Source organism: Macrobrachium nipponense, chromosome 18 (assembly GCF_015104395.2).
Source record: "Macrobrachium nipponense isolate FS-2020 chromosome 18, ASM1510439v2, whole genome shotgun sequence".
NCBI classification, from domain to species: Eukaryota; Metazoa; Arthropoda; class Malacostraca; order Decapoda; family Palaemonidae; genus Macrobrachium; species Macrobrachium nipponense.
The window spans coordinates 80,093,126-80,110,828 of NC_087211.1; the positions used below are offsets into that span (position 1 = coordinate 80,093,126).

The 17,703-nt window shown below is 40.5% G+C and overlaps 1 protein-coding gene across 2 annotated transcripts; it reads left to right on the forward strand.

Annotated features, from left to right (window-relative positions):
- Positions 1–548: 548 nt before the first annotated feature.
- On the forward strand, positions 549–17,378 carry LOC135197244 (uncharacterized). 2 transcript variants are annotated; one of them, XM_064224335.1, is made up of 8 exons: positions 549–694; positions 12,204–12,278; positions 12,844–12,976; positions 14,429–14,475; positions 15,053–15,253; positions 15,382–15,615; positions 16,562–16,768; positions 17,025–17,378. In XM_064224335.1, exons 2-8 carry the CDS (start codon positions 12,212–12,214, stop codon positions 17,225–17,227), a joined length of 1,092 nt encoding a protein of 363 aa, XP_064080405.1. In that variant the 5' UTR covers positions 549–694; positions 12,204–12,211; the 3' UTR covers positions 17,228–17,378. The 2 variants fall into 2 exon arrangements, with proteins under 2 accessions (XP_064080405.1, XP_064080404.1); XM_064224334.1 differs by having other exon boundaries at positions 550–694; positions 15,050–15,253.
- Positions 17,379–17,703: the final 325 nt, after the last annotated feature.

Below are 17,703 nucleotides of genomic sequence, written 5' to 3' on the forward strand. Positions count from 1 at the left end.
CGACGTATTAATTATTTCAAACCATCAGCCTAGAGTTTGCAAAGCTAAAAACCTTTACAGAGAAGGTTTTATACTCAAGAACATCATTCTCTTTTCTGTGTGTGTGTGTGTGTGAGAGAGAGAGAGAGAGAGAGAGAGAGAGAGAGAGAGAGAGAGAGAGAGAGAGAGAGAGAGAGAGAGAGAGAGCTTGCTCTTCAAAGCACGGCAGAACAGAAGTTCACCTGGGTTCACAACGTCCAGTTTTTGTTGTGTTTCTATCGTTAAATTATTTTTTTCTGAGAACTTCATCTTCTGGTGTGTAATTATAGCATAAATAAAGAACTTCTAGTGCTGATTTCATCACTGAAACCCTCTTAAGAAACTGCTGAATGAGGCGACATATTGCTTTCAAATTCGTGGGTATAGGGAAACTTTGTTGTCAGTAAAATCTTTCCGTTAACTTTTAATTTTTCTCTGCGTTTATTTTTCCGCCAATCTTCGTCCACCTTGGAGGAGGAATTCTCCATCAGGGATCCAGGGATCTGTAACCAGTTTTCACTCGTTTTCGTCTTCAGGAAACTAGTCAGTTCAGTTCGTGGTCCTTCGTGCAGTTATTAGAGGCTCGGCTCACTTCTTAGTCTAGAGGCGCGGGTGCTTGGACAAGTCGCGTTCCATTCGTCGTCAAGTGCTCGTTTTGGCCTCATAACTCTGAGAGGTAAAGTGAACTATTTATTATTATTATTATTTTAAGCTTTAAAACAATATTTTTTATAACTAATCAGTTCATTAAATCAAGCGAAAATTAATGAATATCTCAGCTCACTTTTTAGTCTAAAGGGGCAGGGCAAAGTTGCATTCGATTTGTCATAAAGTGTTTGTGTTTGACCTCTCAACTCCGAGAGGTAAAGTGAGCATTTATTAAATTTTTCAGCCTTCGAAATTATATAATTCAATAACTAATCAGCTCTATTGAGGGTTAAATTAACCGACAGTTAATAAAAAGTTCAGCTCACTTCTTAGTCCAGAGGGGCAGGGCAGAAGTGCGTTCGATTTGTCGTAAAGTGTTTACGTTTGACCTCTTATCTCTGACGGGTGAAGTGAGCATTTATTAATATTTTCCACTTCGAAATAATAATGTATATAAATTATCAGTTCTATTAAATGAACCGAAAGTTTATTCAATAAATAATTCAGCTCACTTTTTCTTAGTCAACAGACGCAAGGGACAGGCGCGTTCGATTCAGCCTCTCGACTCCGAGAAGTAAAATGAGCAATTAATAAATTTTTTTTGCGCTTTAGAAGCAATAAATCCCATAAATTCTTATCAAATGAGGTGCAAGTTAATGTAAAACGACAGACGTCCACTGAAGAGTCGTTTTCTGTGGAGATTTTATATATATAACTTTCGGGTTACATCTTGTGCCATTTCCTGTTGACGACGAGACTTTTTGTGCTTGCGCCATGTAAAGTGCGTTTGTTTTTCAACTAAATTATCTTAAAGTTTTTTCTTTACCGGCACATTTCCTGCCGAGGAGACTTGCGGCATGAAAACTGGTGTGCTCTAAAACTGGTTTTGTATGTGTATGTTTGTGTGTTTTTATAGTTTGTTTTTAAGACAAACTTAACCGGAATATTTCACCGTCTGTTGGCGAACAAGAAAAATGATGCTCAGGAGATGAAATTTAATTTAAAATAACGGTGCTATTTGTGTTGTATTGAGTTGTTTTTTCTTTAAACAAAACAAACTTTCTTTATGGATTGAAAAATATATATATTTATTTAGTGCTTAGATCAAATCGAATAAATGCGCAATAAGTGTTATTTTATAACCTTACCATTGTTTGAAAGAGTGACGTGACTTGGAGTTCTGTTAAGATAGTATTAATCAAAAAACTAAAAAAATCATAAAAATACTTAAAAAACATCTACTAAATATCTTGGCCCAAGCTCTTTCTTTTTTAATCTAGAAGCAATAATATTTATTAAGCCTCTAATTATATATTGGATGTCAAGGTGGGACAAGAGATACACGGTGGTAGAGGCATGTGGTTTATTAGGTCCTCAATTACATACCGACGCCAGTTGCCGACTTGCCGTCTCCAACCGGCACGCTTACTTGGCGCCTGCTCGCCATGGGAAAACATATCTTAACAGTGCAGGTACTCCATCATCCATCCCCCCCGAGATTAATACATGGGTATACATGGATAGGAAATAAAAAGAACAATACATGGATATACATGGATTAAATTGGATGCATGCGACAGAGTAATGGGACAAATCCAATAAAACAAAATAAACAGATGCTGCTGTAATGTACATGATTACACATTAAGAAGGGTGTATGACAGTCAAAGACGTCATATGTAGTCATTCATCCAAGCTGGCCTCCTGGCGTGACGTGATGGGCGTGACTCCCGCACTGCTTTCGGGCTGGGCGTAGGGTGGCTGACCGGTGGCTGCTTGGGCGTGGGAGGGGCTGGATGCGTGGCAGGTGTGGCTCGCCCTGGCTGGGGCCCCGATGATGTGAGTCGCAGGTGCTTCCTGTTACGGATGGGGAGGCGCCCGCTGCAGTTCAGTCTGACTAGGTATTGTCAGTATGGGAGCGTTTCCGCCACGATACCAGTACGGTCCCACAGCTTGGTGGCTTGATTTTGCACTCGTACTTGGGATCCCGGGTTGATGACGGGAAGTGTTCTGGAGGGTCCGTTCTCGGTGAGGGCAGCACCGTTGTCAGCCATCTGACGTTCTCTATGCCGGAGGGTTGCCCCCCAGTATTTGTCTACCGTGAGGAGCCAGCGGGCCGTAGGTACGCCGTCTCGGAGCTGCCTGCCTGCTGCCATCTGGGCGGGTGACTTATTCATTCCGCGGAGGGGTGTGTTGAGGTACTGCAGCATAGCCAAAGAGGACTTGTCCGTGTCGAGGTTGCCGCCGCTGCCCGTGTTGGCCATTATTATCCGCTTCCCAACCTTGACCGCAGCCTCTGCCCTGCCGTTGGACTGCGGGTACTGGGCAGATGATAGTCGCACGGACACGCCCCACAACTTGAAAAATTCCCCCATTTCCTCTCTTGCCAGGTTAGTGCACCCGTCCGTGGAGATTTGCTCCGGGGCTCCCCACCTGGCGAAGTAGTGACGTAGCTGGGTCTTGTTGTGAGAGGAGGAGGTACCGTGGGGGAAGTGGGCCAGCTCCAGCCAACCTGTGAGCCTATCTGCGTAGGCCATGTACACGTGTCCGTCGTGCTGGAACATATCTGCTACCGTCATCTGGAAGGGGTACTCGGGGGCCGGCATGATGATGAATTCCTCCGCGGCCTGGGATGGTGTGTAAACGTCGCATTCTTCGCACAAGGAGCGGCGATACTGCAGGTCCCCCTCGAGTCCAGGCCAGTATACCGTCTGGCGCGCTCGTCATTGCATGGAGTCCAGGCCTTGGTGCCCCGCGTGTAGGTTGACGCCCTTAGCTGCGCAGGTTTCGAGGAAGTTGTAGGCATGCCAGAAAGCCCCTTCGATGCTGTCGTCGTAGAGCAGGGTGTCGTCCACACACTTGTATTTCCTCTGGATGTCCTGGATGGCGTCGTCGAATCGTCGAGTATATGCATCGCTGGCGGAGCAGTGTCCCATGGGGGTACGTCGGTAACGAAATCTCCCCCAGGGGGTGATGAATGTGGTCAGGTCTCGACTTTCCTCGTCTAGCTCCACCTGGTGGTATCCCCAGTATGTGTCCGCCACGGTCTTGAATGTGTGCTTGGGTACCCCGGACACCATGTCGAACGGGGCTGGGGTATGGTGTGTCTCCCGCAGGCAGGATGCGTTGAGGCGCTGGTAGTCGACTGTACGGCGTGGCTGTCCTGACTTCTTGGCGATGACCACCGTACGGGCACACCACTCGGTTGGCTGCCCAGCAGGTACTGGTTCTATGACGCCACGGGCGATGTCCTCTTCGAGCTGGGCCTTCACTTCCTCTTCCCAGTGTTTTGGCACCGATGCTGGGGTGTGGCATGCGTAGGGCGTGGCACCTGGGAGCAGGTGGATGTGGTGCGGTTCCCCCTGCATCACAGGCAGTGGCTCTCTGGCTGTGTTAAACGTTGTCGTGGCGAAATGTTGCAGGAGACAGGCTTCCAGTCTGGCCGCATGCTCCTCCTGGGGCGGCAGGGGCACCTCGGCGGGTCGAGGTGGTACCTGGGCGGCCCGTCGGGCCACGCCATCGAACAAGCTCACGTGTGCCACCGCGGGGGAGGGGTGGGGGAACTCCTTGGGTACCAGCTTCAAGTCCCTGCAGGCGTCCAGCGACAGGAAGAGGTGCTTTGCTGACTGCATGAAGTACACGTCCTGCTCCGTGGTGCGGCCTTGCAAGGTGACGTGGCACACGGCGGATCCAAGGCACTTCAGGGGGAGGTTTGCTACATCCCGCAAGCCGGCACGGGGTGTAAGGGCTGCTGGGCGGACTTGGAGGCGCGACAGTAGGGAGGGGCCCGCCACACATACCTGTGCCCCGGTGTCCGCCACGGCGACGACAGGCGCTTGTACTCCTGTGGCGGTGTGGATGACTGTTACCTCCACTACTGGGTGGCGGGTGAGGTTGGCGCCCACAACAAGCACAGCACCAGACACAGCACTAGACACATCTGTCGGGGATTCTGCCGTTTTTGCATGGGATTTCCTGCAGCATTTTTGATAGTGGCCCTGCTTGCGGCATCCGTTGCATATGGCAGACTTGGCGGGGCATGAGGCTCTGCCGGGGGCGTGGCGGCCGCCACAGTTCCCACAGGGAGGGGGTGGGTGGCCCCTACCTGTACCAGCGACGGTTGCATTCGGATGCTCTGCCTCGGGTATCTTGCTGCCAGCCGCGAGAGCAGTTTCCCACCAATTGCATTGGCGCAAAGCGGCGTCAACACGGGCCGCCTCGTAAGCACAGCACCTAGACCTATCACTTAGGCTCACCGTTAACTTAGGTAATAACATATATTCGGCTAGGTTACACTGACACTGAGGGCACTGGAAATTGCAATCGGTGGCCTTTTGGGAACACTTTAAAAAGTAATCACTAATGCTTTCGCCTGGGCCTTGTATTGCATTAAAAAACTCTGACCATAACACAGCACGGTTTGTAGAGCGTAACACAATATCGCGAATGAAATCCATGGCTTCCGTAGCGGTGAGGTTACTCCATTCCTGAGAGGTGAATCTGGCGTCCAGCGCTCGTTGCAGAGGGGGCGTGCAGTATAGCCTGATGTGGTGGACGGCCTTGTGCGGCGGTAGTCTGCACAATTCGATCCGACATTCCATCGGCCTTCTCCAGGATCTGAACGCGGCGGGCTTCAGCTCAATTTCACACTTCTCCAGGGCTGCAGACGAAGGGACACGAGGCGCAGGGGTAGCGTGTGTCGTAATCCGGTCACGGAGGGAGTTGATCATTTGTTACTGTGCCGCCATGGCCTGCCTGGCTTCTTGCAGGGCAGGAACGAGCCCACAGGGCACGACAGGGCGTGCGGCCCTTAGGGTGGACTGCGCTGAGCAACGCTGGAAGGGCATGGTGAGGGTCACGTTGGTCCTTAAGAATCACTGCGCCATAATGGATGTCAAGGTGGGACAAGAGATACACGGTGGTAGAGGCGTGTGGTTTATTAGGTCCTTATTTCATACTGACGCCAGTTGCCGTCTCCAACCGGCACGCTTACTTGGCGCCTGCTCGCCATGGGAAAACATATCTTAACAAAGCAGGTACTCCATCATTATATAACAACGAGAGAGAGAGAGAGAGAGTTTCATTTAGCTTTGGAGAGAGATTAAGCATTTAATTATACCTGAGAGAGAGAGAGAGAGAGAGAGAGAGAGAGAGAGAGAGAGAGAGAGAGAGTTTTATTTAGCTTACGAGAGAGATTGAGAACATAATTAGACCTACAAGAGAGAGAGAGAGAGAGAGAATTTTATTTAGCTTCGGAGAGAGACCTTACAGACCTTACAGACCTTACAGTTCGTTCGGGTTGCCCCAGGTCCCTCAGTGTGAGGCACCTCTAATGTCTACCAGAGAGTTGCTAGTACATCTTCCGGTATATTTTGCATCTTCCAATCTTGGATGGTCTGGGATGCAGTTTAGATATTTGTCGAGCTTATTCTTAAACACATCTACGCTCACTCCTGATATATTCCTCAGATGAGCTGGCAACGCACTGAATAGACGCTGCATTATCGATGCTGGTGCGTAGTGGATTAATGTCCTGTGTGCTTTCCTTATTTTTCCTGGTATTGTTTTGGGCACTATTAATCTACCTCTGCTTGCTCTTTCTGATATTTTTAGTTCCATGATATTTTCTGTTATTCCTTCTATCTGTTTCCAATGCCTGAACTTATCATGTAGCGTTCTCTTCTCCTCCTTTAGACTATATAATTTTAAGGATTGTAGTCTTTCCCAGTAGTCAAGGTCCTTAACTTCTTCTATTCTAGCTGTAAAGGACCTTTGTACACTCTCTATTTGTGCAATATCCTTTTGATAGTGTGGGTACCATATCATATTGCAATATTCAAGTGGACTACGAACATATGTTTTATAAAGCATAATCATGGTTTCAGCTTTTTCTTGTTTGAAGTGCCGTAACAACATTCCCATTTTTGCTTTACATTTTGCCAAAAGAATTGCTATTTGATCATTGCATAACATGTTCCTATTCATCATCACACCAAGGTCTTTAACTGCTTCCTTATTTGTGATTGTCTCATTATTAGGTCCCCTATATGCATATAGCTTTCTTTCTCTGTCTCCATAATTTATTGATTCAAATTTATCAGAGTTAAATACCATCCTATTTTCCTCTGCCCAATCATATACTTTGTTAAGGTCTCTTTGTAGAGCGTTCCTATCTTCATCACAAGTAATTTCTCTACTTATTCTTGTGTCATCAGCGAAACTATCACTACCGAATCCTTAACATTACTGTCTATGTCTTCAATCATAATAACAAACAGTACTGCAGCTAACACCGTACTTTGTGGCACACCGGATATTACCTTGGCTTCATCCGATTTCTCATCGTTTGCAATAACTATCTGTTTTCTGTTGTGTAAAAATTCTTTTAACCATCTTCCTACTTTATCTACGATATTGTGTTTTCTAATTTTCTTTGCTAATATATTATGGTCTACTTTGTCAAAAGCTTTTGCAAAGTCTAGATAAACCACATCTGTTTCATTTCTGCTTTTCATATTTTTGAATATGTTCTCACGGTGGACTAACAGTTGGGTTTGTGTACTTTTTCCGGGTACGAAACCGTGTTGTCCTATATTAAACAAATTATTTTTTATTAAATGTTTCATAATATTTTTCTTCATTACCCTTTCATACACTTTCATAATATGTGATGTTAGACTCACAGGCCTATAATTACTTGCCTCAAGTCTTGATCCACTTTTGAAAGTAGGGGTGATATATGCTAATTTGTGCTCATCATAAATCTTGCCTGTATCTACACTTTGTCTTAATAATATTGCAAGTGGCTTTGCGATAGAATGAACTACTTTCTTTAACAAAATAGCAGGGATTCCATCAGGCCCTGCAGCAGCTCCATTTTTAATTTCATTAATTGCCTGCACAATATCAGCTTCATTAATTTCTATGTCAGCTAAATATTCACTATTTTTGTCTCTTACTTCTATATCATTATCTTCATTATCTATTCTAGGGGTGAATTCTCTCTTATATCGTTCTGCCAGTATGTTGCAAATTTCCTTTTTTTCATTCGTTAATCTCCTTCAATTCTCAGAGGGCCTATTTCTATTCTTCTTTATTCATCTTCTTCGCATATGAGTATAATAGTTTGGGGTTTTGCTTGATATTTAATAGGGTTTTTTCTTCCAATTCCCGTTTTTCATTTTCTTTTGATTGTATAATCTTTTGTTCTGCATTTTCTATCTTACTTTTTAGTTCTATAACTTTCCATGCATTTTTTTCTTTTGCAAGACCTTTTTTCCACTTTCTGATTTTCTGGAACAAGATCCTTCTGTCTCTTGGTATGCATGAATGATGTTTACTTTTCTTCTTCGGTATATATTTATCCACTATTTTCTCTAATATTTTATATATCTCCGTATTTACCCTTATGTCATCGCTTACGAAAATGTTATCCCAATCTTTGTTTAATTCTTCATTTATTTCTGACCATTTTATATTTTTACTGTAGAAGCTGTATTTTCCATATCCTTCCCACTTTTTCATTTCTTGCTTATCTCTGTTTTCACTTGCTTTGGAATGAACTGTTAATTCTATGACATTATGGTCTGAAATACTCGCATTATAAACTATTATTTCTTTAACATAATTCATCTCGTTCACAAATACTAGGTCTAAAGTATTTTCCTTTCTTGTTGGCAGGTGATTTATTTGTTGAATGTTGTATTCTAGTAGCATATCTAATAGCTTTTCGAATTGCCTCTTATCTTCTGCACTACTATTACTCTCTTTTTTATATGTATAAGTACAGCCCAATCAATTCCCTTATTTCGTTTTTCCTTACATTCTACGAAAAGGAAAGTTGAAGTTCAACCAGATAGGAGAATAGTACCAAGTTCCGGTTGTGATTTCTACATATATCATCCAATTTTTCAATTATTAAGTCAAAACTCTTTGTAGTATTAGAGGTCTATATATTACTATGTTCATTAATTTTTCAGATTCAAATTCTACCGCTATTAGTTCACATTCTGAGTTACTATATTTCTCATATATTTTCCTTGTTTTTTGTCTTTCCCATATATTGCGGTTCCCCCTTGATTCCTATTTTTCTATCTGATCTATAAGTTTGGAACCCTTTTATTTGATCATCATTTGCCAGGTCTCTTGGGAATACCAAGGGTTCTCACTTATATTCATTATATCTATTTTCTTTTTCAATTTTGGGTTAGTTCTTCTAAGTACTCTATTTTTCTTTTTGAGTTACTCGTAACTAAACCCTGCGCATTCATCACTATGATGGTTTGCGTGTTTTCTCCTTCATTTAATATTGGTAGTAATAAGGATTTTCCCCATGTCTCTTTCTGTTCTGGTATGTTGTTCTTTTTTTCATTTCCAGAAATTCTGACATTAAAAAATCCAACTTTTCCATAATATTTGATCTTCCTTCATCATAATTATTCATTTTGTGTCTGAATCTGCAATTTTCTCCATATCTGCAATATCCTCTTGCATAATAAAAACAGTTATTATCTCTTGAGTAGAATCTGTTGCTGATCTCATAGATCAGAAATGCCAGTTCCCTTCTTGCTACCTCATCGTATTGCGAATCTGCCAAGCAAGCTAAATCTCGCCATTTTTTTGTTTTCCGCAGTTGGAACTTACTGCCATCTTGTTCTGATTTACAGTATTTCACTGATAAACTAACTTAGAAGACGCTTTATCCTACTATTTTCACACTAATCTTATCACCGATAGTTCACGAACACTTCTAGATATTTCTCAAATTCTAGACGTATGTTAAACTTGTGATATCTGTTGATTAACCTGACTTCGCGCAGGAACGTCTCACCAAGCAAGATGACTACTACTACTACGAGAGAGAGAGAGAGAGAGAGACCTTACAGACCTTACAGACCTTACATCTTGTTCGGGTTGCCCCAGGTCCCTCAGTGTGAGGCACCTCTAATGTCTACCAGAGAGTTGCTAGTACATCTTCCGGTATATTTTGCATCTTCCAATCTTGGATGGTCTGGGATGCAGTTTAGATATTTGTCGAGCTTATTCTTAAACACATCTACGCTCACTCCTGATATATTCCTCAGATGAGCTGGCAACGCATTGAATAGACGCTGCATTATCGATGCTGGTGCGTAGTGGATTAATGTCCTGTGTGCTTTCCTTATTTTTCCTGGTATAGTTTTGGGCACTATTAATCTACCTCTGCTTGCTCTTTCTGATATTTTTAGTTCCATGATATTTTCTGCTATTCCTTCTATCTGTTTCCATGCCTGAATTATCATGTAGCGTTCTCTTCTCCTTTTCTAGACTATATAATTTTAAGAATTGTGTCTTTCCCAGTAGTCAAGGTCTTTAACTTCTTCTATTCTAGCTGTAAAGGACCTTTGTACACTCTCTATTTGTGCAATATCCTTTTGATAGTGTGGGTAATATATCATATTGCAATATTCAAGGGTAGACTACGAAACATATGTTTTATAAAGCATAATCATGTGTTCAGCTTTTCTTGTTTTGAAGTGCCGTAACAACATTCCCACATTTTTGCTTACATTTGCCAACAGAGTTGCTATTTGATCATTGCATAACATGTTCCTATTCATCATCACACCAAGGTCTTTAACTGCTTCCTTATTTGTGATTGTCTCATCATTAGGGTCCGGTGCCCTATATGCATATAGCTTTCTTTCTCTGTCTCCATAATTTATGATTCAAATTTATCAGAGTTACATACCATCCTATTTACCTCTGCCCAATCATTATACTTTGTTAAGGTCTCTTTGTAGAGCGTTCCCTATCTTCCATCCACAAGTTAATTTCTCTACTTATTCTTGTGTCATCTGCGAAACTACTCACTACCGAATCCTTCACATTATTGTCTATGTCTTCAATCATAATAACAAACAGTATTGCAGCTAACACCGTACCTTGCGGCACACCGGATATTACCTTGGCTTCATCCGATTTCTCGTCGTTTGCAATAACTATCTGTTTTCTGTTGTGTAAAAATTCTTTTAACCATCTTCCTACTTTATCCACGATATTGTGTTTTCTAATTTCTTCGCTAATTATATTATGGTCTACTTTATCAAAAGCTTTTGCAACGTCTAAATAAACCACATCTGTTTCATTTCCGCTTTTCATATTTTTGAATATGTTCTCACGGTGGACTAACAGTTGGGTTTGTGTACTTTTTCCGGGTACGAAACCATGTTGTCCTTTATTTAGCTTCGGAGAGAGAGAGAGAGAGAGAGAGAGAGAGAGAGAGAGAGACGAGAGAGAGAGAGAGAGAATTTTATTAGCTTCGGAGAGAGAGATTAAGATATAATTAGACCTGAGAGAGAGAGAAGAGATGAGAGAAGAAGATAGAGAGAGACCGAGAGAGAGAGAGGAATTTTATTTAGCTTCGGAGAGAGAGAGAGAGAGAGAAGAGAGAGAGAGTTTTATTTAGCTTCGGAGAGAGAGATTGAAATATAATTAGACCTACGAAAGAGAGAGAGAGAGAGAGAGAGAGAGAGAGAGAGAGAGAGAGAGAGAGAGAGAGAAGTCACACTTCTAGTACCATAAATTTAATATGTTAATTAGCTAATCACTTTCCATACTTTTAATTCATTTGTCTGCGCTTAAACAAAAGAATGATATTCACTTCTCCAATTACAAAACGGATCTTGTCATGACGAATCGAATTATAAGTAGGAAAAGTGTTAGTTTGAATACACTCCCCTGTGATGTCATTGTGACACCTCCTCCCTCTCCCTCCCTCTCTCTACCTCTCCCTCCCTCTCTCTCTCTCTCTCTCTCTCTCTCTCTCTCTCTCCAGCCACCAATGGCTGAGTCATTGTACAAAGTTTCCTTTTTAGAAAACTTGCAACAAGACTTGGCCCTTCCTTCTGTTCTTCATTTTATTCTAATTTGAGTATATATTAGCTGTTTTATAAACCTTTTATAACTCTTTATAATACTCATTTTTCGTACTATTATCCTTGGTTCATAGGCCTACGATTCCTCTGTACTACATTTCGTTTTTATTCCATCCTGTAGCTACGTGAACTCTGTTTTATTTTTGATTTTTTACTCTAAATTATGTATATATCCGTTACTTTATAACCCTGTTATAACTATTCATGACCATATCTATTTTTCGGATTTTAATTTCCGTCTTCTAGGCCTACAACTCATCCGCAACACGACATTTCGTATTCATGCCATTCTGTACCTATTGTAGCTCCCTATTTCTGTATTTCCACTCTAAACGTTTTCATTAACGTCTACCTATTTTATAATTCTTCATCGTAATAAACAGTTTTCCAATTTTCATCTTCGCTTGATAGGCCTACAATTCATCTAAACCACAGTTCGTACTACATTTATTTTGCATTTACACAATTTCACGCCATGCTAGACCTATAAAAATAAAAGTTTTATCTTTTTTTTTAAACAAAATCTTTCAGCTTTATTCCATTCTCTTAAAGGTATCAACTTTTCCCAGTTGTTTTCAAAACCAAGTGATCCTTATCTTTTGCTAATCTATTTTTTTTTAGATCAAGATATGAAGATTCTTGTGGCTATATTACTTATGGGACTCTCTGTAGGACAGGGGTATGGTGAAGCTACAGGTATTTGTTTACATTTTGTGTATTTCTTTATATATATGAAAGAAACTGTGTATTTCACACACACACAGATATATATATATATATATATATATATATATATATATATATATATATATATATATATATATATATATATATTCCCTTGGTAATAAAGTTTTTCCCCCCTTAATAAACTGTGGACGACTTCAGAGAATTAAACAAGACAATAGTCACTGCCCCCATCAATATTCTATAATTCACATTTGACTCTGTATAGACCTGTAATATGTATAACTGGAATTCTATCTAATCGCATTTAACTCTGTAGACCTGTAATACATAACTGTAATTCAGTGTAAATCTGTGTAATTCTATTTCAGTACATTTTTAACTCTGTAGACCTGCAATACGTAACTGCAATTCAGTGTAAATCTGTGTAATTAACACTATAGACCTGTAATACATGACTGTAATTCAGTGTAAATCTGTGTAATTCTATTTTAGGACATTTTTAACTTTTTAGACCTGTAAAACGTAACTGTATTTCAGTGTAACACTGTAATTTCTCTCTATTCCTGTGTAACAGGAACTTGTTCGACTGATAGGGTGCCCAGCGGAAACTGCCAGCTGATACCGGAATGCCAGCATTTGGAGCTGGATAAGAAGACACTGCCCATTACAGACTTCGTCGAGTGGTACGGAAGCTGTGGCGAGGACGGGTAAGATAAGAATTTGGTTTAATTCACTGATGTTTGGTTTAATTCATAGTTATTAAGATAGGAATTTGGTTTAGTTCACTGCTATTAAGATAAGAATTAGGTTTAATTAACTTCTTTTTTGGTCTATTCACTGCTATTTGGGTAAATTCTCTGATACTTGGTTTAATTCACTGCTGTGAAGATGAGAATTTGATTTGATTAGCTGCTTTTTGGTTTAATTCACTGCTATTTGGTTAAATTATCTACGATTTGGTTTAATTCACTGGCATTAAGATAAGAATTTGGTTTAATTCACTGCTTTTTTTGTCTAATTCACAGCTATTTGGTTAAATTCTCTGATATTTGGTTTAATTCACAGCTATTAAGATAAGAATTTGGTTTGATTGGCTGCTATTTTGGTTCAGTTAACTGCTATTAAGTTAGTAATTTATTTAATTCACTGCTATTAAGTTAGGAATTGGTTCAATTCACTTCTATTATGACAAGAATTTGGTTTAATTCACTGCTGTTATGATACGAATTTGGTTTAATTCACTGTATTATGATAAGAATTTGGTTTAGTTCACTGCTATCTATTAAGATAAGAATTTGGTTTAATTCACTGCTGTTATGATAAGAATTTGGTTTAATTCACTGTATTATGATAAGAATTTGGTTTAGTTCACTGCTATTAAGATAAGAATTTGGTTTAATTCACTGCTATTAAGATAAGAATTTGGTTTGATTAGTTGCTATTTGGTTCAGTTAACTGCTATTAAGTTAGGAATTGGTTTAATTCACTGCTATTAAGATAAGAATTTGGTTTAATTCACTGCTATTAAGATAAGAATTTGGTTTAATTAGCTGGTATTTGGTTCAATACACTGCAATTAAGATAAAAGTTTGGTTTAATTCACTGCTATTAAGTTACGAATTGGTTTAATTCACCGTTATTACGTTAAGAATGGGTTTAATTCACTGCTATTAAGTTATGAATTGGCTTAATTCACCGCTATTACGTTAAGAATGGGTTTAATTCACTGCTATTTGGTTTAATTAACTATTTTTAAGTTAAACAATTGGTTGAATTCACTGCTATTTGGTTTAATTCACTTGTTTTAAGTTAAAAAAACTGGTTGACTTCACTACTAATCAGTTGCAAATTTGGTTTAATTTATTAACCTCACTGTTATCATGTTAAGAAACTGGTTTAATTCACTACTATCTAGCTACGAATTTGGTATAATTCACTTCTATAATTTACAATTAACCGTTTTCATGTCTTCACAAACAACGTATCGAAAGTCATGCGTTCTTAAATATATTTTTTTGTTTATCTAAATGTCTTATTATTAATGATTCGTTTCTAATAAGTCTTTAAAAAAAAATTCACAAAGTAGACGATTTTCAAATGTCTGTCAACAATACACTACGCATGCGCACTGATCAACCTTCATTTATTTAATCTCGCAGAGATGACGATTTGAGGGTATGCTGTCCCACTGACATCGTCTTTCCAGGTATGTTGATCTGATTTAATTTAATTTAAGCAACTTAACTTAATTCGAAGACAGAGGCCACACGAACCAATTCTTCCTCTTCTTGAGGTCATAACGAAAGAAACTTGGCAAGCTTGGTGTGTGCGTGTTTATTCGATGTTTTCAGAACTTTAAAGGAGATATTACTGACATATTGCACTGTAAAAGTATACAGGATTGTAATATTATATCGTAGATGTATTGCACTGCTAGAGAAATGATATAATTGACGGGAAAACATCGAAATAAATCGGAAAAATTGTTGATTTGACAGTCTATGGTACGTAGAAACCACGCACGTTTTTAAGTTTGTTTCATTTGCAAAAAAAAAACAAACAAAAAACTTTTATGATTGTAGGCCTCTAACATATCTGTAACATTCAGAAAGTAAATAGAGCGTATTTACTAAACGATTGAATTAACGTTTCATTATTTTCTGTCCTTATTACACTGAGATTCAGTTCCCTGGCTCCGTAATAGGTCTAGCAGTACTGCCTGAATTCAGAGAGAAAGAGAGAGAGAATATAACCTCTTTAATTTACCACCAAAATTCCAGTAGATCCCACCTGCCCCATACCGTCCCGAAGAATACCGGGCCTAGGATGCGTCACGCCCGTGAACGAACGACTCACTTGGACAGAGGCCAGAGACAATTGTCGAAGGACCAATACCCGTCTCCTCCAAGGAATCACGACAGAGTCTCAGCTAAGGCAGCTCAGGTATAACTTCGACGGCGTCCTGGACTTCCCCTTGGAGTTTCGTGAGTGTCTTCTCTCCCTTTAAAGGTTTATTATTATCATTTATTGTTGCTCTAATAGACCTAAGCCTTTTATTATTCTTTTGAAGCATAAGAACGACTCCAAAACGCTCCAACTTTTCCCCCCGCAGACGACGTTTGGATAGGCCTATACGAGAGCAAGTGGGCCGAGCCGGGCGCTCCATCTCAGGTACCGTCACACTTCTGGTACCCCGGGATGCCCAAAGGCGGCCAGTACAAGTGCGGGTACGTCGCCTTGCAGATGGAAATACCATCACTCTGGGAGACCCCGTGCCATGCTGCCGCCCTACCGTCTCTGTGTCAGGCCGTGCAAGGAATTGACGTGGATATCAGGACCGGTTATGGTGAGTTTAGTCTAAGGCTAACTCAAGAAAAAGGTGATAAAGGTATAACAGAAGAAAGCAGAATGATAAAACGAGAATGGGAACACAGGGGAAATATTAGTAATTTAATTCTGAAGCCAGTAAAAGTAAGGAACGAATTCCAAATTGGTAGTAGTGACAAGGACCACCTCTCGTTTGTTGACATTTGCTTCTTCTTTAAGTTTGAGGATAGAGGTTGCTCTTTGAGAGTTGAGAAAGTAGGTCAAAGTTTTGGGTTGTTGTCTCCTTCATGTAGACATATTCATTTTCAGGAAAGGCAAGATAAGAAAAAAAAAAAAAGTGGTCAGGAATTGGTACTATCACATTCAAGAAGCAGTAGTCATCGAAGTTCACATTGAGTAGAGAGAGAAAGAGAGAGAGAGAGAGAGAGAGAGAGAGAGAGAGAGAGAGAGAGAGAGAAAGTGTCATTAGAAAGACTGGTACTAAGCTAATTTCAAACTGTGCTCCATTGGAGATCAACCTATAGGCCTATATCCACATCACGAATGAGACTAGACAATCCTACACCACACTACAGACTAATCCTATATCAATTTCAAACTGTGCTCCATTGGAGATCAACTTAGGCCTATATCCACATCACGAATGAGACTTAGACAATCCTAAACCACATTAGAAAGACTGGTACTATATTAATTTCGAACTGATGGTCACTGGAGATTGGCCTACATCCACATCACGGTGAGACTTAGAACAATCCTAAACCATATTAGAAAGACTGGTATTATATTCATTTCGAACTGATGGTCACTGGAGATCAACCTATAGGCCTATATCCACATCACATTAGAGACTAATCCTATATTAATTTCAAACTGTGCTCCACTGGAGATCAACTTAGACTTATATCCACATCACGAATGAGACTAGACAATCCTAACATCTCACTTTCATCACCTTCCTACAGGGTCATCATCCTCCTGCGATCCTCCGTCAAAGACCGTTGAAGGATTGGGCTGCATCATGCCAGTGGCAGACCATCTGATCTGGACAGAGGCGAGGGACAACTGCCTTGCCCTCGAAGGGCGTCTCCTGTCGGGGCTGACGACGCAGGAACAACTTCGTCAGATCAAGACGCACTTCGAAGGAGCTTTCGGTTCGTCGCGTGAATACAGTAAGTGTCTTTCTTTCTTTGGGTTTGCTCCGTATGAATACGGCGCAAAAACGTATTACATAAGTTGTAAACGATACAAGGGCAATTTTTTAATCTGTTAGAGAATTCAAAAACCGCTTTTGACTGAAATATAAAACGAACAAATATTGTTTTTCGAACCTGTCGTCCTTAGACTAATATCACAGTTCCGCGCTGCAGAAATTGGACAGCCTTTTGAGAAACACTAATCACAAAAACTTCTCATTTTTCCCGCCAGATGACGTCTGGTTAGGACTGTACCGAGGTGAGTGGCTTGGGGAGGAGGGGAAGAAGCCCCCTGGCAACCTCTGGTACCCTGGGCAGCCCAAGGGGGGTAATTTCGAATGCGGGTACGTCGCCTTGCAGATGGAGACTCCCACTTTGTGGGGACACCGTTGTTCAGAGGCCAGTTTGCCTTCCCTGTGTCAGGTGTTCTGGTAATTAAGCAATATATATATATATATATATATATATATATATATATATATATATATATATATATATATAAAGGTATAGGTATCTGCATCAATCATAGATAGTAAAATATCATTGTAATTATGGTTCCTAAATAATAAAATGTAGATCTGAATAATACTTTTACTGGACCACGAAAAAATATGGAGAAAAGCTACAAAGTTCACACTCTTTGGAGAGAGAGAGAGAGAGAGAGAGAGAGAGAGAGAGAGAGAGAGAGAGTTACGAGGATTAGGATGCCTGAAAGACTTGTTATAGTGCTCACTTATCTGAAGGAGCAGGTTTTTACTGTGCATTCACAGTGTCCTCCTAATGATTTTGTCTAGCTTTCTTTTAAACTCTTCCACACTGTTGCTGTTTACGACTTCTGGTTTAGGAGAGAGAGAGAGAGAGAGAGAGAGAGAGAGAGAGAGAGAGAGAGAGAGAGAGAACTGAATCGTGAC